General features: G+C 34.9%; 2 protein-coding genes across 2 annotated transcripts; both read left to right on the top strand.

Annotated features, from left to right (window-relative positions):
• The first annotated feature begins 1,891 nt into the window (after positions 1-1,891).
• Positions 1,892-2,904, top strand: LOC128238053 (baculoviral IAP repeat-containing protein 7-A-like). Its single transcript, XM_052953631.1, has 4 exons — positions 1,892-2,040; positions 2,130-2,242; positions 2,426-2,477; positions 2,687-2,904. The coding sequence occupies exons 1-4, from the start codon at positions 1,947-1,949 to the stop codon at positions 2,902-2,904; spliced, it is 477 nt and encodes a 158-aa protein (XP_052809591.1). The 5' UTR covers positions 1,892-1,946.
• A 5,607-nt stretch (positions 2,905-8,511) lies between these two features.
• LOC128238052 (baculoviral IAP repeat-containing protein 7-B-like) lies at positions 8,512-11,315 on the top strand. Its single transcript, XM_052953630.1, has 4 exons — positions 8,512-8,737; positions 9,904-10,091; positions 10,737-10,848; positions 11,311-11,315. The coding sequence occupies exons 1-4, from the start codon at positions 8,512-8,514 to the stop codon at positions 11,313-11,315; spliced, it is 531 nt and encodes a 176-aa protein (XP_052809590.1).
• Positions 11,316-20,013: the final 8,698 nt, after the last annotated feature.

The raw sequence follows: 20,013 nt of genomic DNA, 5'->3' as shown, positions 1-20,013 counted from the left end.
TCTTGACCCTTCGCGCCTATCATTGTAGTGAGATCAGTCATTAACACACACAAAGAAGTCAACTTCAGAGGTAACTACATTTATTGTACATACCAATTTGAAAATAAATGAACAAAACCTTGTACACAATTTTCAATAATCATTTTCTCAAGGAAATTCACTAAGATGTATGTTATAAATATGAGTATGTACTTGATAGTTTTAAAAAAACATTGATAAGAGTAATGTAAATTCATAAGTAATAATGTTGGTTAAATGTTTGAAGCAATAAAACGTTATCTAGGCGACCATTTACAAAAGTCTTTGTTACATTTCTACTGTATGGTTTTATAAAACGTATTTCAAACAAAATTTCAGATAATCACTTGAAATTGTTAATCTTGGGAGACTACACGCCATAAGAAAGAAAAAAGGTCAAATATTCAAACAAGTATGGTTTACCCCCTTTTAGTAAATACAAACTAGCTTTCTGATTAATTATGAACAATTCATTATCCCAAGGTGGTCTATCGCGCTTTTGAGTGATTAACTCTGATCCTGAAAGGTCTGAGGTTTGAAACACCCCATAGTTTTGTTTCAATGCAAACATGTTTAAAAGTATCAAACTGGTAAAACAGAATACATGCTACAATCACATAAAATGTGACTACTCCCGTTATTAACTATTTAGTTGTCATCCGTTAAGTCAATGATGGGCGGTGTATTAGAAGGTCCAACGGGACACGGGGCATACGTTGAAACTTTAGATTTTTGAATGATATCAGTGTTGTACCCTTCAGGCATATGGAAAACTAAACACTTTACATTCTGACTTTACGAATAGAAAATGCTTATATAACTATTAGTTTGTAAACCGCACTCTACTTTCAAACATAAACTAAAATGACCGTGTACTTTATCAAACCTAAAATGTCCGTGTACTTTATCAATTTGATTTTAGTTCATTTTCGCCTTTGAAATAACTATAAGAAGTTCAACAATACACGCTGAAAACTTTAAAATACATAAAATTTGCTTAAAATAAGATTTGTGTATGAATTATTTACGGCTAGCATGAAGTAAAGCGATAGATTTGTCAAAAGCCGTGTACTTTGCCTAAGATTTCAACTCTGAGAAATCAGTTGGTCAAGATTTTCAGGAAAACTTTAGAATATTAGAGAAAGTTCTTTATTACTGTGGATAGAGCTCTTAAATGCGGGGTTTATGGTCTTTATTTCACAAAAAAAAATATCCAAATATTAAGAAAGTTATCTTTAAAAGCCTTACCTGAATCGAGACTTGTTGACATTTGTTGCCGTGCACTTTACCAATTAAGTCACGTGGGTTCTCCACCGTGATAGTCGCAGACTGTTTTATGCAAATCGTAAGCATAGCGACACCAATATACGATTATGTTAACTTCTTGGACAATCCACCATGGAAGGTGTTTAATTATTTGTGAAAATAAGATAATTCAGGTAGCCACGTGCTCTTATTTTTTTATTACCGAAATTGTCGACAAACTTAAATTGTTACGGTTACATACCACTATTATCTAAACGGAGAGCAACCCTAGATTGCCCATAGATACAACCAAATGTTCTTATTGAAATTGAAAGCGACAATATATACGCGTATGCATTTTAGTTTTTGCAGTTTCAGCGAGACCACCGAATGTATAAAGTTCAACAAAAGAAACTTCTCATTTTTTGATGGTGCCAATTAAAAGTCAAAACGTATTCATAAGTTGAATGGTTATCACAAATCTATATAATTTTAAGTTTTATGTATTTAAAACCGTGAGTATGTTTGATTTATGTAGACTAAATTTAGATCTTCTTAATAAAAGGGATCCCGATTACGTGTATACATTTATGTGGATTCTCGGAAGTTAAAGTTTACGTTTCTTACATATTCAAATACTGTGTGAACATTCAAGCATATAAGCATTGCAGAAAAATACCATTATGGATATCTTAAATGATAGACTAGAAACTTTTCAAAACTGGCAATACAAACCTTCACCTTTAAAGTTGGCTGAAGCTGGTTTCTATTCAACAGGTATGTATCATCAATATGGATTTCGGAAGTACTTTAAAGGACCGTTCTTTTGAATCTAACTTGAATTCGGTTCATATTTTCTCTTCCAGGTTACCATGACATAGTGATGTGTTTTAGCTGTAGAACATCGCTTCGTTATTTCAAGGAAGACCCAATGCTGATACATGAAGAAGTGTCAAAGATGTGCCCTTTTCTGACAAATGTAAGCAAGAGTAGAAACAACCCTTTAACAGATTGTTTTCCAATTATAAAGTAAAATTTATATTCAGCAATGCTATCATATACAATAATTCCTATAACAATAATGATAATAATTAATGCGTGTTTACTCCAATTGAACGTTTTTTGTTTTCCAATCTCAGTAACTATTTTGGAACATTTTTAGAGGCCTGGATTTTCAAAACCTGCTGCATTGTCGTCAGATGTTTCAATAAAAGGTTGTTGTTTTTTGGATATGTTAATTTTATAAAGTATTACATAACATGAAACATCACTGTACCATTGTCACTGATGAAATGGTAGGAAGTAAAATAAAGAGCTGTGAACAACATTTAGTTCGACGTTTATATGATTTATATATTTTCACGAACATATCTGAGTTAAATTTGAATTAGATTGCAAACTTCCGTATCTCCCTGTGCTTCAGCACCAGTGACCTCAGATATGTCAATATCTGAACTAGAGGAGGACAACCGGCGACGACGGGCCATGTTGGAGTGCAGGGTCTGTAGAGAGAGGCCGGCCTGCATGTTGCTGATGCTCTGTGGACATAGGGTGATCTGTGGGGAGTGCGCATCGAACACCAGTACGTGCCCAGACTGTGAAAGAGAGGTCACAAAGACAGTGAAGACATACATAGCCTAAATGTTCTATTTAATCGAACATGAACGCTATATATAGTCGTTTGACTCCCTCATGTTACAATAGCTTGAATTTGCAGGTAAGAAAATTTGCTAGAGTAGTGTTGGCCATTTAATGACAGTTAATCCTTGTTATCATATCGAATTACTGTATTGATTGTCATGTATTTAATTGACTATTTTAAACGAAATACTGAAGTGAGTTTTAAAGAGATATGTGAGCTATCCAGATATCCAACGTAAATAACTCTAAGTGATGGACATGTTTAGTACGATACAAAATGGCGGATTTTCGGGTATTTTTGCATTTTCGAAGGATATGTCAAGCTTATATCAACATGACATTTACATTTGTTACAGCTCGTTCACTAATAACAACATAAACCAGTTTGTTATTCTGATTTTGCGCCTTTACAAAAACCTGTGGGTGTGTGTGTGTGTGCGTGCGTGCGTGCGTGCGTGCGTGCGTGTGAGTGGGTATGTGGGTGTGCGTGTGGGGGGGGGGCGTGGGGGGGTGTAGTCTTGCGCGCGTGCATCCGTGTGTGTGGGCGTTGGCGTGTGTGGGTTTTGGTGTGGGTGTGGGTGCATGCGTGGTAGCGTAAACTAAGTTAACGATTTGTTTTCAAGTGACGTAAGCTGTTAATCAAGCAACTAGTTGACTAATAATCAGACTAAAAATTTTAATTAAGTAAAAATACATAGTTGGATTGAAACATTTTGAGTATTATGTTTTAAATTATGATTGGCCCCTTAAGGTCGCTGCCATGATAAAAAAAACGCTCGCTTTTATTGGTCAGATGCATCCACAATTAGTACATTGAAGGTTTAACGACTTTTCGGTTGACTCGTGGTAAATCGATGTAAGCAATTTACTTTATATCATCAGTAAATCATGCGATTGCGAAAACAAATTGTTGTAAAAATTGGTCGTTTTTTAATTTTACTTATTTGCAATAAATATGAAACGTGTTGGATGTAAAACTGAATTAAATGGTGTCTATTAAAAGCCATCCAAAGTAAAAGCTTTATTTTGTTTTAGAAATTACTTTTTCCAAGCATCATAATTGTGTGATTTACTAACCAAGTCGTAATTAACCTTTATTTTATCTTGCTCAAATGATTTCAGTTATTTACTTTTAAGAAAAAAGTTGCAAACAGTCTCACAAGAAAGAAGCCATGCAAAACAGACACATTTCTCAAAGAGTACTGTCCATGCAAGATTTTGGAAGGACCAGATATTGGTTCAATGTAACAGAATGGGCAAGATCGGGATTTTTTAAACATGGTAACGTTTAACATTAGACCCTCATATGTTGAACAATAAAGTATTTACTCATTACTTACTTTAAAGTCCCTATTAATAGTGATGTAGCCACTAAACAACGCGCATTTTTTCCTAAAATTTCAAATAACACATAAAAATGTTCAATATATATGTATCGAACCTTTTCTGCAAAATGATAGTATGAAACCGCAATTTATTTTGTGTTAAATAAATAGCTCATGGAGATCTGTGCTGTTTTTGCTGCAACAACATTATATGTCCAACACCTGGCGATGACCCTTGGATGTCCCACGCTACGTTTGCCAGATTTCCCCACTGCATGAATGTGATTGCTGAAAAGGGAATTGACTTCATAAACCGGGCATACAGCATGGAAAACAATGGGGTTTGGGCGCCAAGTATAGTACAGGTGAAGTAAAAAAGACAGTCGGTGTTTGGGTAGGAAGAAAAACGTTATGACGTTACAATTTCGTACCCTAAAGATTTTGCAAACGAGTCAATGTATATTTATCACTTAACACGTGACCACGTTCAATCCAATGGAAAACGTTAAACCAATATGATTTGATGATAATAAAGGGCATCAGATGTAAAATGTAGATATGGCGGTATTTCGCGTCTGCATATGTTTTCATCGTCTTGTTTAATTTATTTTATTTTGCAAAATGGTTCTATTTTAAGAACGTGTAAATGCATGATTGTACAGCGGTATTCTAATGATTCTGCCAAACAGAAGAAGGTTCTGGTTTTATTTTGCAGCGAGGTGCAATTGCAGTGATCGCAAACATACGAGAAAGGAGGTTTGAACCCGGAAGAGAAGTTCAAATATATGAAGACAATCCTCAAGGTGATTCAAATATAGCGTTGACCGTTTTATATAAATACAATTTTAATTAGTTGATTCATAAACATACCATCATGGATGTAAATACGAAACAGTGATTTGCACGCTCGAATAGATCGAGTCTTTTGGCAAATGAAGATCGTTCGTTAATATTAGTCTTAGTATGTTATATGGGATTGTAGCTGAAGGGGTGTTCACACCCGTAGATTTATTTTGACGAATACTGGAATGAAATACTGAAATACAACTTTTAAATATGTCTGTATAAGTATGTGAACTCAATGTTTAAAATGTTATTGCAATTAAAAGTTAATGGCAATTTGTTAAACAAGAGACGGCTGCTGATATTGAGCTAACGGTGATTTTATATTTGCCCGTTCTTATCACTGTACATAGCTCTACCTCCTTTCTAAAGTTCGTTTTTGAACGGGGGCCCTTCAGGGCCACGTTCATAGTAGGCATATCAGATCGTTACAAATGATTACATGGTAAAGCGGTCAAAAATAGTACGCTCTGTCAATGCTTGAATACACGACATATTTAATTGTTGTTGTGATCTCTCTTGTTCGGTGTTTGTATGGCCCTGATCATTGTACTTGTAAACAGTAGATTGGTTAAATGTATGGCTACTTGTCCCATACGTTTCTTTATTTATTTAGTGTGTGTGTCAAATCAGTAACAAAATCAAACATATGATCACATTTAAAGCTGCACTCTCACAGATTGAACGTTTTGACATTATTTGTTTGTCTTGGAAAGAGCCAATTTCTGCGAAAATCCATGGAATCCAGTGATATAAGAGTACTGACAAAAATAATCGCAGATTCTTATTTTATAGTTCAAAACTTGATGTGTTTTGCATTTTTTTTAAAACCGTTATTAACGGTTTAAGCCATAAAACATTAATTTTCGAACGGAAATATGCAAATCTGCGACCTTATCTTTTATCAGCAATCTTATATCATTGTTTTGCAGATATTTACGCAAAACTTCGCTCTTTCCAAGACAAACAAATAAAAAAGTTGTAAAAATGGTATACCTTTGAGAGTGCAGCTTTAAGTATCAGGTTCAAAATGTAATTACAAATTAAAGATCGTTTGTCGCGCTAAAATAAAGAAAAAGAGCATTTTTGTTATACAATTTGCATAATTGAAGTCTCTAGTAACATTATCAGTAAATTGCCTTTATGTAGTTAAGTGGATGTAAACAAGTCTTTGTTACAATAATGGTTGAATGTTTACTTGCTAAAAGTACCATTTTACCTGTATAACTAACAATAACTTTGCTCTTTAGGTGTCCAGCGATTTTTAACACCAACCTTGTTATATGACTTGAAGGACACATACAGGGGAAGGATAACGGATTTTCGCACCTTGACCGGGATACAGTACCGGGACCCGATGGAAGCATATTTGTTGTCGGCTGATGCCAGAAACCACACGTTTGGGAACATTCAAGGAGATATCGAAATGCCAACTTCGCAAAATATGGCCGAAGCTGGATTCATTTACATAGATTAAGTACAACTTGTTTACAAGGAGTTTATTTTTAATAGAAATGGGACCCAGTTTCTTTGGTTAAGATATCGTTTAAATTGGATTAAAAGAAGCAACCGCCTGAAATTTTACTTTATTTTATTGCATTTAATTGAAATACCATGTTTCCTTTGATATTGATATATTCGCAATCGCCCATATCATAGTAAGTGTATACAATGAGTTTACATACCTACTTGAAGGAGGAAGGATTTGCTGGTGTTACGATTGTGGCATTGCTATCTCTGACTGGTATGTCAATGACGACCCTTGGGAAAGACACGCTCGCTTTAACAATGGGTGTTACCACGTTATATTATCAAAGCGGGAGAACTACATTCGAGATGTGTTTGTGAGTTTCTTGTATTACGTTCACTTCTTTCGTGCAAAACATATGGTTAGTCCCACTTAAACATGAAAGAATCAGTGTTTGATAATGTCGAAAATATTAAAGCAATTAAATATGTCATTGCTTAGCACATGTTCATTTCGATTTCAGTATCTAACAATAGTGAAGGCTATAACTTCTTTTGTAGGCAAACGGTTGAAGGGTAAATTCCAAGCAGGAGTGACATTAAACCCGGAAACAGCATGCCAAGAGTTGGGTCTGTTCGATAAGATGGGAGGAGAGGACACATCAAGACGTGTGTTATTACCGTTTTGTTGTCAACATTTAAAACATAATACGTTAGTTAACCTAAGATGGATGACGGTTCAGTTGATCATTTTGTTCACATGTAATGGGGACATGCGAGTTGTTGATGCTTACTTATCAGAATAAATATGTAGTGACTTTTTTCAAGTGTATATTTTGCATTATTTTGTTACTCTATCGAAGAGATATGTCGTATTATTGTTCTTATCACGTTTTGAATTTTAAATGCGTTTCACACAATTGAAATGTTAATGTAAAACCTTTGTTTATTTATATCAAGTGGTTGTCAGATAAAATGGATTAAGCATATAATGTATCAGGGTGTCGCTGAGGAAAAGTCCATGTTTGCGCTACCAAAATCCCCTGATTCCAGTGATAAAAAAGCCGGCGGGGTACAGCAACGTTATCATACAATGTGCAAGTGTCTTGTTCCCTACATAGCCTGCCATCTAATACATCAAATAAAACAAAGTTTCCGTTGCATGTAACTAAAGTTGCCATGCTTTAAAAAAACTAAACATCATGGCGCATAAACGGTTGACCTGTAACCCTGACCGACATTTTAATTCGAGACATATTTCATAAGCAAGACATAATTAACTGAATTGGCCGATGAAGCATTTAATATCTAAAGCATATGATTTGTCATTCTCAAACAATTATTTTATCTGCATAATATGTAAAAAGACATCTAGGCCTTACAGAATTAAATAGAATGTCTGTTTAAGAATAAGGCCAATATTATTCGCAATCCAAATTAAAACCTTCCAAATGCATGTGTCATCGAGTTGAGTGATTTTACTTATAACTAGCTGCATAATAATTACTTCCATGAAAACATTATTTTCATGAAAATTGTTTAATTCGCGAAAACGAGGACAAACGCTTATTATCATTGCACTTTCGTGATTGTTTTACTCATTCCTTTTATCCACTGAGAACGTCTTGTCTCGTGGTGTTTATATTTGCACAGAAGCAATACAGAGGTTTGCGATAAGTGTTTGCAGAAATATGGCAAAATAATTAGGCCAAATTAGGTTGGATTTCCATCAAAACGTTATAAATATATGTCATTGCATTGCACTCTGCAGAAAAAAAGATATGTCGTATACGAGCTCAGGTTTAACATTTGTATCGACAAGATTTCAAAATTGTAACAATGGGACTACTTTAAATCACCAGCCATACGGCACATGTTTGCATTGATAAGCTGTAACTATACCCGTGAAGAGTATGCGCAATTTAGTTTACCAACGATCATTGATAACAAAAGTTTAAATGTGTGAAAACATATGGCAGCCAGAAACAGTTGTTCTGATGTAGTTTCTACGAAACAGAAGAAGGAGGGTTCCAAACCCACACCGCTTGCTTTGGGAATAAGTACCCTGAAACCGAAATACCCGCAGTATGCACTGGCGTCGCGAAGCACTGCGTCTTTCACGGCCGCTTCAACGCCTTGGCCAGCTAATGCACATGTCAAAGTGGAAGATCTGGTGGATGCAGGCTTAGTTTATACAGGTAATAAAAAAATGATAATTCAACTTTTGTAAATTTATATTATGTAGAACGTTTAATGGATTTTGTTCATAGGCGTGTCGATCAGATAGATGTAAAGTCTTTTTTGCAAAATGCTCTTTGGCTTATGTATTAATATTTCAACCATTTTACCGAAGATGTTTTATATTAGGTGTATCATCTCAACAAAAGGGATCATTGGCGGTATAGCTTCTATTAGTGGACTATAACCTATTTTATTTTATTGTCTATCAGTTTTATCGTTCCTGTTATTAAACTTCCGTATTTCTAGTGTGTTTCCATTTAAAGTTCAAGGACGTTTAACTATGATACTGGGTAAACATGAAGTATTACCTGTTTCTATAATTATCTACCAATACAATTTACTACCATATTTAGTTCAAGGACATAACTTATCAATATGAGTACAAATAAACTAAAACATTATTTGTTTCTATATTTACCAATCAAAACGATGTTGCCGTCTACACAAGATGTATATTTATTTATTTAATTTATTTTTTTAAATACTTATCTACAGCTGTAAAGGAACATTTGATTAAAATTATTTGAATTAAAAATATAAATATACAGCATTTATTTTATTAAAACCGAAATGCATGTTCATTTCATTTTTTTAAATTAAAGATAAGCTGCAACTGACTAAAGTCTAATAGTACTAAATGGTACATTTCGACCAGAATTTAAAGCGTGACTATCGAACAATAGTAAAATCATACATATCGAACAGAGGTAAAAACATACATATCGAACAGTATTTAATTCATTCATTTCGAACAGTAGTAAACTCATTTATATCGAACAAAAGTAAACTCATATGTATCGAACAGTTACTAAAAAGGTCATGGGAAACAAGTCATCGTTAAGAAAGTATAACAATTGTCATAAGCATTTTATTATTAATCATTACACTAAATTTAATATGAAGATCTTTTTATTTTCATTTGTACTGCAGTCCGTTAGAAGTTGCATTCATTGCAGATATGGAATCTTATTTGTCCTGCAGGTAAGCAGCGTTTCGTTCGTCCTTATGCTAAGAAGGAACAGTCTTGCTCTCATTTCAGTGGACTTACTCTGTCGGTTTTATGTTCCAGTGTTTGTTCTTTCATTCAGTGAATCATTTTGCATTACTTTTCTTCCATTTCCAGGTGTACAGGACAGTGTTCGCTGCTACCACTGCGGTGGAGGGCTCCGAAACTGGGAACCCGGGGACGACCCAATGGTTGAGCACGCCAAATGGTACCCGGCCTGTCATCATGTACTCATTACAAAGGAGAAAATGTTTTTCAGGAAAGTGGAGGACGGAGACAATCCAGAGGATGACACGCCTCCAATGGTACATACAATCAAGCATGTTTCTTACAAAACCAAACTGGTATCGTTTTTGGCTGTTCAGTGATCCAATAGCATTAAGTCAATTTGCTGGATAACGTTTGGCTGTTCAATGTTCAAATAGCATTACGCCAATTTGCTGGATAACGTTTGGCTGTTCAATGATCCAATAGCATAAAACCCAATTTACTGGATAACGTTTGGCTGTTCAATGATACAATAGCATTTAGCGATTTTTGCTGGATAACGTTTGGCTATTCAATGATCCAATAGAATTAAGCCAACTTGCTGGATAACGTTTGGCTGTTCAATGATCCAATAGCATTAAGCCAACTTGCTGGATAACGTTTGGCTGTTCAATAATACAATAGCATTTAGCCAATTTGCTGGATAACCTTTGGTTGTTCATTGATCCAAAAGCATTTAGCCAATTCGCTGGATAACGTTAGACTGTTCAATGTTTCAATAGTATTCAGCCAATTTGCTTGATAACGTTTGGCTGGTCAATGATCCAATAGCATTTAGCCAGTTTACTGCATAACGTTTGGCTGGTCAATGCTAAAATAACATAAGCAAGGTCACCAAACCACAGCAAACTGGGCTGACGTTTGGCTGTTCAACGGTCTGATTTATGTAGTTTCAATTGCAGACAGAAGATGTCAGAAGTGATTCTTTGAATACTGCAGTGCAAGCTGTAATAGAAAATGGATATCCAAAAGAAGATGCCATGAGAGCCATTTCTGTGATTCGAATTAAGAATGGTAAACGTTTTTTCCATGCGTTGGGATTGTTATAAAATTGTAAACACGTCTGATACTGAGGTTAAAGGTTTGTTCTGGTTCAGAACAGAGTCTGCTATTTGTTCAGCATGTTTTGTCTCCAACAGGCCCATACACGCGAAGATAACAGCTGCTGATATTGCATCTATATTGCTGGAAGCGGAAGACGACCCCAATTTCTTTTTAAGTTTCGGTGTAGACAATTCTGAACACGGTTGCTCCACTGAAGAAGATGAAGGTAGTATATAAAGCAAATGCTTTTTGAACCTATTCCTGATAAAATCTTCTTTGATAAAATTAGCTCAACTTTTAATTTTCGCTTATATGTTGCAAAGTGTGTTAGTTCTAATCCTGAAAAAAAAATGTTCTTCAAAACTAAATTGAACTTTTCAAACGTTTTATTGTATTGCCTTCCTCACCCACTTTTTTACTTTTTTCATGCAGGATAACCTTAAACCACTTCACATATTAAATAACTTATTAAATCACATTTATTCGTAATGATCACATATTTCACTTTAATAAATAATAGGTATCATCATCTGAACCTATTGGTAATGTCCTAAAAAGATTAAATATCATTAAGACATTATCTAATCCGTATGCAATAACAGCAACGCCATTCATTGATGAAATTAGACGTAGGTCGATCTGACGTCATTTTGAACCTCGCATGTCTGCAGAAAAGCGTGTACTCATGTTGACAGATTAAAGGCACATACTCAGTCACACTGAACTACTGCACTATTTGGTAACAATAACGTTGACATCTTCTCAAATTCCGCGGCACATGTTCAATAAGTTGATTTGTATTAAGAATAACCTTTTCTTTACGTATAATTTATATGTTGCATGAATCACATGCCGAAACCGTTTGCACCTTTTCCCTTAATATCTGTCATTCAACAACTTCAAGTTTCTGAGGTAGCTGCTTAATTAGTAATTATATTATTGTTTATTATAATATATATTTTCAGACGTTGCACTTGATTTACAATAACACTTTATAAAATAATTTCTTGATTATAATGCCTTCTTTAATTTTATCATTCGCAAAATACAGTGTATATTCATGTAAAAACCTGATAAAGTGTCCCAAATATCTATATATCAGAGGCAACGCTTAACTCAGATGTTCTTGTTGTGTTACTCAACTTTCCCCCTACATATTTTCTTCCATTTTTCATTCTTTTCCCTATTTTCCATGAAACTGGTCAGTTAGAATGCAGATATCCATCATTCATTGAGCTGTTTGATCTCAGTTTAACATAATTTTAAATGTCTACTGAAATATGCCCATATCGAATGAGGTATTATACTGCTATCAAGGTCAAGCAAAATATGTTAAACCTTAAACTTATTTTTAATTTATTTGTTGGTTTTCAATGCGTTTTATCCTTCCGATCATTTCCAATTATGAAACCTTTTCTGCCGTTGATGGTAGCTTGAGTATAATACACAACAATGCGCAATTGTTTTACGGCAAAAAAGACAGTGTATGCTGACTAACATAACTTTTATATCTAAGCCTTTACTGAAGCATTTAATCTCCCGATATTCCCTGCCTTTTATACCTCCCCCTCGAGGAGACAGATCTACTGACTGTCTTGAAAGTGTCTAATTCTCCATTAAATCTGACATATTTGTATAAAAGCGACGTGATATTTAAGTGAATGATGTAGGAAGTATTTGGTGCGAATAACACATCTAAACGCCTTCTGTTGATACTTTTTACAGACCTCCTAATTTCACTTCATATGAACTTAAATCCATAACAATCTCTATACCACTGGCAGTTGATACCGGCATAAAGATAGGGTCATTACATGAGACTTTAGCCTTGATTTGAATAAATTATTATCTAAACAAAATATTGAGTCAACAATTCAATATGTCACAAGTCATCTGTGACCCTACTCATTTTACCGAAACCTCAGAACATCTCCTCGACTTAATTGTAGTTTCATCATCAGATATTGTTTCAAAAGATGGTAATGGGAAACTTTTTTTGTATCAGTTAGTTCGTTATCACTTCCCTATTAACTGAATTTTGAAATTTAACAAAACAGCCATGTCAAAATCTAAACGAAAAGCTTTCACAAAGGGACTATATCAAACTCCGATCGGTTAGTCATCTTTTGAGTGGAATTCATTTCATTACAAACATTTCAATATTTAAGCTTAACATTTTTCTTATCAACTTATGACATTTTGTGGAATATGTATATTGTCAAAGTTCAATACAATTTTTCTCTCAGAGCCTCTTTTGTTTTATTATGAAATCCGTTAACTACCTCGTCAGAGACGAAGAGCATAAGCAAGAGCCAGACGCTCAAACTATGAACAATACTGGCAAACCTGTTGGACGCAACGCCATTATATTATAAGAACTGCTAAGCATAAAGATTAATTCTTTAGATAAAAATAGTAGTCTCACTTCGGTATCCAACCAGATCCCCCTCTCATCTACGATGGCATCGTCTACGAATCGAACATTGACAAGGCAAATATTTTGAATAATTTCTTCCAATCACAGAGCCTTCTTACTGTCAAGATGTTCATGGACTCAATATAGGTTCTGAAAACTTGCCTTACAACAGGACCGGTCTCTGTTAAAAACTTTGTTATAAGGGAGATTGATTTTGGGAAATCACAATCTTAGTATTGACCATTTTTAGTCTGTTCTTTGTTTGTGTCGTAACCTTGGTGTCAGCATCATCATTGTGAAAGCATTAATATTTGCCACAACTTTAAAACCTTCCAAGATATCTGTATTGAACTTGCCAGAGACAATATACTTTATGATGGCTACGTTTTTCATTTGTAAACAATTCTTATTAAATATGTATATGATCTGAATTTTTCCAAGGTATAAGTGAGAGAGAAACCATGGAAGAGGAGAACCAGAAACTGAAAAGATTGATTATATGTCAGATCTGTTTGCACAATGAACATGACACTGTTTTTCGGCCATGTGGTCATCTGGTTGTATGCAAAGACTGCGCATCCGTTCTGAGCACGTGCAATAGTTGTGGGAAAAGTATCGAGGACAAGATCCAAATTAAGCGGTCTTAAGCAACTTTTTTACGAACTTTATTGAGATTAATCTTCCTATCATTTGTTGTTGTTTTTACTGAAGAGTATTATGATTCTGTGTTTCAAATGTAAAATATTGTTACACAGGGATGTATGTATATTTTTGTTCAAGATATTATAGTCAATGTGGAAGGAAATGCATTCCTTCCTGAGTCTGTTATGCCAGGGCCATATTTATTATTTTATTTATTTATTCGGTCAAAACAGAGGTTTTTTACAACAATATTGTCACGAACTGTCACTAGAGTCACATTGACCGTATGCATAATTTTTACTCTTACTTTTGTTTTGTTTTACAGTATTATTTACATTTGAATTTAATTTATGAACTTGAATTCTTGAATAGAGTGTATAAAAGTGCAAACATCTCGGTTTTTCTTCACACCCAACCTCCCTGCCGTTGCCTTGTGGCGAACCTGAGACTTCTTGTTACCGCCCGTGCGGCTTACTACCACTCGTTGAATAAGACGGTTCGGTTTCACTTGTTAATTCATATTTTTATTAGTAGTTGGTGAACGTTGGTGTAACCGCAATGGCAAAGTCAGTAGAAATCTACCATAGGGCTTAAACCGGTTTATGAGCACTTGCCTAATACGGGCTTGACGTCCATCACAACTGGACATTAAGTCCTTAAATGGTTTATATGATAAAGGGGCTTTTTTCCCTATTTTTGGTTCAACTCATCGGAAGCAGAAAAATCATTCATTTCGCATATGTGTCGCGTGCAGGCAGATAAACAAATTGTACGTATTCTGAGCGGGGTCTAACCTCCGTAAAGCAATTAATATCAATACGAAAATACCTAAGAGCATGTACATTTTAAGATAGTTACTTGTTTTGGTCGGGCGTTAATAAAAATTCAAAACTTGATCAATATGTAGGTTGCATTACTCTCTACAATATAGTCTAATTGCTTCTGAAGAGTCAATTCAACAACATTGAGACAATTTTTTCATTAAATATTTCTGTATTCATAACATGCTTTCAGCTAGTTTATAGAGATTTTATATATTCATATCGGTGTAAGATATCATGAAGTTTTTTACTGTTTTGTGTATTGGAAATACTTTTAACCCGGCTTCTGCATCTTTCTGCCGATTACCTTTCCTGGCAAACAACAAATTGCATTTATCTCCCTTTGCATTGCAATAAATAGAAAACTAGGTAAAATAAACTCCCTAACATTTTTAACTTAAATTCTTCTGCAAAATAAATTAAACAAAATGGATGAATTAAATAATAATGAATTGCAACGTTGATTAATTCAATGTTAATTTGAATGTAAATGATATGAATGTATCAAAATATATATAAGAAATAAAAATTTACAACAACAACACCTCAATTCACAGTACCACCATCAGTGCCATCAGTACAACAGCAGTCCATCGAAATAATTATTTAATCAAACATCTAGTGACCGTCACTTCGGCCTCTGGACTTTTTTAACTTATTGGCAGAGATTATTTAATGTCGTCAAAAAAGAAAACAGAAAACGGCTTGAAGCTGTTCAGATTTTTTTTCCACAAAAATGAAGGCACACAAATTTAACTGCTTTTACCTACTATTTTTTAATTCATGCATTTGCACTTTTCTCTTGAGTGTCACTAAGAATGATGGTACTATTGAGTATTAACTTACCACGTTCAAGTTGAATCAATCCCCACATTCGATCAACAATCCAAAAAGTCCCTTATCGGTAATATTGTGGTCGCAAAAGCCAGAGCTGATTTAAAAACAAGCATAAACCCTTATAAAATGGTTTTGCGCTAATGTCATTTCTGATTAACATCTGGAAATGTTGAAAACAGCCAACTCTTTAGGTTCGCCCTGTCCAAAAACCCTTATCAGTTCCATGTGGCTTGCTTATATACAACATACTAAAGCATGCGGTCAGGAGGTGCATACGCGGTGCTGAGTCGACATTCAATTCGACATCGACGACAAAACAGATGACGATTTCGTTATGTTGAACATAGAGCAGCAAACAAAACATCACACTTGTGCCAATCAAAGGTACAAACACACACACACACACATATATATATTTACGTGTGTTCGTGTTGGGGGTTGTTACTTTAATAAAATTGACATAAAATCGTTTGAAAAAATGTTTCGTGAATTCAGCAAATTTCCATATCGTATATTATCATGTTCTTTTTTGTCATTGTTAAATGTTCACAGCTTATCTCTGACGTCTCTATTGTAATATTGTAGAGGCATCAGTAGTACCCTCTATTTGTATTCGTCGATGGCCCATAATTCAGACGCTGGGTCATTAAAAGGAAATAAAAGAGTTGCGTTATTTAACTAGATGGAACCAGGAATTGAGTTTAACTTTAATGGTAAAGCTCTGAGGAATACTGTACAGTTTAACTTTCTCACGTCTATGTATTAAACAGTTTTCAAATTGGAAAATTGGAATGTAAATGGATTTAAAAGTGATAACATGACTACTATGTTATATCCTTTCATTTTGTTTCTATCCTAATGTTTGAAACAGTGTGCCGATTTCGCAGGTGATCATTTATTATATTTTGGTAGTTTACATGCAATATCGAATGTATTGGTACTACTCAATCGCAGAAATGGCATGTGCACCCCAGTGAACGCTCTTTTGCACTGCCTAAATTTGTATACTGCGTTCGAGAGTCGCTAAGTCAAATAAAATAATCCGGATGTACCTGTTATTTATAACTACAAAGTGGTATTAGTAGACAGTATTTTAATGCATTTGTTTATCTTCATGCTTTGGTCCAACGAATTGGGGACACTTAAAGAAATCGTGCCTTTCGTAAACTGTGACTGCGCGTTTAAACCTGACGTTTTCATTTCAAGCCAATATTTCCGCAAAAAGCTACAAAAACATGCTCAGTAGCAAAAAGTTTAAACCTAAACCCGGTTTAGTGGCAATGGGCAAACGCCGAAGACATAGAACACAAAATCACAAACAAGAAACATAGAACAGCACAAAACTGTACAAACAGCACAGTGCATAAATACTATATATATATATATATATATATATATATATATATATATATATATATATATATATATATATATATATATATATATATATATATATAGTTTTAAACTTGCCGAATTACCGGGTCTTTTGTGCGTATGGGACTCGAATTCTTGGGTCGCCATGTAGATTATTTGGACAAATGTAGATAATTGGGACAGGTAGTGGCTAGACCCAATAACATTGTGTGGTTCTATCCATTCCTTTTATATTACTGATTCAGTTAAACGTGACTCTTAAAACATGATTATTTGGTCCGAAAATGTTGCGAATATATATTTCCCGTAAATGTTATATATCCATCTCATCTGTATATATATATGGTGGAATACTGCGCATGCGTCTAGTACCCTATGCGCATGCTCCAGTTGAATTTCGTTTTCTTTCTAAATATGGCCGACCGAGTGAATGCGCAGGTACATCAAAACAAGACGAAGACGAAACAAAAATTGGTAAGTACATAACGTTTCTAGGACAATAAATGATATTATCGATCATGTTGTATCTCAAGTATCAATAAAAGAATTTAATGCATGCAATTATTATTATGAAAGTTTTGATGTGCAAGAGTTATTTTGACATGTGTGAACATAACCTATATTCGGATGCAACAGTTTTCGGAAGTAGAACAGTAAGTTAAATTTAATGTCATTATGTCATTTTGTCTTAGTCTAACAGCATGAAGAGCAATATATTGTTTATTCACCAGTTGAAAAAAAGAGAATTCTAAACATTTTAACATTAAACTTTAATTATGCACTGTTTACTTGAACAGTGTCGGGTCAACTTGGCCCAATTACATTTTCGGCGTGATTAAAATTGGCCTACTCATTTTCAGACTATTTTTAAAAGGAAGCGTGCTTGCCTATTAAATGCTGATTGGTATTATGTTATTCACACCGATTTTTTGTATTATTTAGAGTTGTTTATGTGTTAGAGTATTAATGTAAACGGCGAAAACACCTTTGATAATTGAAATTCCAAAGGATGTTAATGATGTTTATTAATTTATTAAAAGTTATATAATGCCTTAATGGGAGGTGGTCACGTGATATGGCGGGTAATGGACGCGTTTTTTGAATCGGGATAAAAAATTGTGTTTTTTTGGTTATAATTCAACAATTGAGCTTGGATTTACTTTAAAACAAGTGAACTTAATTACATTTTATCATACGGATTAATACGGATTAAATATGTGTTTGATAAATAATGACTAAAAAGAGAAAAGATCGAAACAGCAGTGGGAATAATTCGGACAATAGGAACAAGTGTAAACAGACGAAACAGAGAGGCCCGTCTGATGACTCTGACGATTGTTTTTCCATCAGCGAAATCTTGGGTAAGGCTTCGGCTGTTTTATTCCCGGATGTAAACAACTCAGAGCACAAGGACACTGTTGGTGAAGTATTCTGTGGGGCGGAAAACAGTAACATCATGGCGGAAGGCAGCCGCGAACCCACCAACAAGGATCTGCTGGATTGTATGAAGGCCATGGGGGATAAGCTTTGTACTATGGAGAAAAGGCTGAACTCTTTAGACACTCTTGAAAAGAAGGTTTCTAGTTTTGAGAAGGAACTCAACAAGATGTGGGTAGCTATTGAGGACCGTATAAAATGTACAGACGCGAAGTTGGACGGCCTTGTAGACCGGATCGAGACGCACGACGTGGAGGCGGCGCTGATGACTGAGAGTGTCAGCAGGTTGGAAAAGCAGCGTGATGATCTACGGGATGACGTGGCATACTTAAAGTCTCAATCTATGAGAAACAATTTAGTTTTTACTAACATCCCAGAGGATAATACTTCCGGGAACGAACCAGCCGATGTTACGGAATCCAAACTACGACAGCACCTACAAGAGAAGCTCAAGCTGGCGAAGGAGACGGCTGAGTCCATTCGCTTCGAGCACATCCACCGTTCTCCAGGACATCCGGTACAAGGGCGAATTCGCAACGTCATTGCTAAATTCACGTTTTTTAAGGACAGGGAACTTGTACGTCGCGAGTGGAAGCAGTTGGCTGGCTCCAGTTGCCAAATGTATGAACAGTTTCCGCCGGAAGTGATGGACAAACGACGACGTTTAGTGCCCAAGATGAAGGACGCCAGGAAGGAGGGTAAGCGTGCGTGGATCATCTTTGACACCCTGTACGTACCCGGTGCGGACGTAGGGACACGACGGGGGTGAACTGTCAGTTCTCTCGTGGAACGTCCACGGTCTCACTAGGGACAAGAAGGAGAGCAGCGACTTTGTAAATATCTTAGATAAATATGACATTTGTTTGAATCATGGTGTGATTCTTCTAGCAATATTGAATTAAAGGGGTATAAATCGCATAATTTTTATCGTAAATTTCAGCATAGGAACGCTAAAAGAAATAGTGGTGGTATTGTTTTGTATTATAAAGATTGTTTAAGCGAGGGAATTGAAATTATTAGAAACCACTTTGACACAATTATATGGCTTAAGTTTGACCACAATTTTTTTAACACAGTTGAGGATATATATTTATGTGGTGCATATATTTGGGGCGAAGATTCACCTATATATAACACTGTTAATGTTGATTTGTTTGATATTTTAGAACATAATTTGTCTTTATATGACAGTCTTGGTAGTGTATATGTATGTGGTGATTTTAATAGTAGAACGAGTAATAAAAAGGACTATGTAATACATGATAAATATAATTGTAATATTGACAGCCCTGATTATGACTTTGACTGTATCCCCGATAGGGCCTCTATCGACAAATCAAGTAATAGCCATGGGATAAAACTATTAGATATATGTAAAGGGTCAAGTATTCGTATTGTTAATGGTCGTATTGGTAACACTGATCAGTATACTTTTTTGTCACATAACGGTTGTTTTTGATTGATTATTTATTGTCAAGCGAGCGTAATTTCTCACAGATTAAAGAATTTACTAATAAATCTTTCAATGAATGGAGTGACCACGCTCCGTTACATCTTTCATTGCTATGCAATACTATTGAACCTAATACTACAAAGTACTCAGAGCTT

Source organism: Mya arenaria, chromosome 6 (genome assembly GCF_026914265.1).
Source record: "Mya arenaria isolate MELC-2E11 chromosome 6, ASM2691426v1".
NCBI lineage: Eukaryota > Metazoa > Mollusca > Bivalvia > Myida > Myidae > Mya > Mya arenaria.
The sequence above is the reverse complement of the archived record's forward strand: the minus strand, read 5'-3'. Positions and strand labels throughout refer to the sequence as shown.

What these genes read in the sequence shown, in the direction of transcription:
- LOC128238052 (XM_052953630.1), top strand. Translation starts at nt 8,512, where the DNA reads ATGGCAGCCAGAAACAGTTGTTCTGATGTAGTTTCTACGAAACAGAAG. An exon ending in TGCAGGCTTAGTTTATACAG is followed by an intron (nt 8,738 to 9,903) that starts GTAATAAAAAAA and finishes TTCCATTTCCAG; the next exon opens with GTGTACAGGACAGTGTTCGC. An exon ending in AGGATGACACGCCTCCAATG is followed by an intron (nt 10,092 to 10,736) that starts GTACATACAATC and finishes TTTCAATTGCAG; the next exon opens with ACAGAAGATGTCAGAAGTGA.
- LOC128238053 (XM_052953631.1), top strand. Translation starts at nt 1,947, where the DNA reads ATGGATATCTTAAATGATAGACTAGAAACTTTTCAAAACTGGCAATAC. An exon ending in AGCTGGTTTCTATTCAACAG is followed by an intron (nt 2,041 to 2,129) that starts GTATGTATCATC and finishes TTTCTCTTCCAG; the next exon opens with GTTACCATGACATAGTGATG. An exon ending in TGTGCCCTTTTCTGACAAAT is followed by an intron (nt 2,243 to 2,425) that starts GTAAGCAAGAGT and finishes GAACATTTTTAG; the next exon opens with AGGCCTGGATTTTCAAAACC.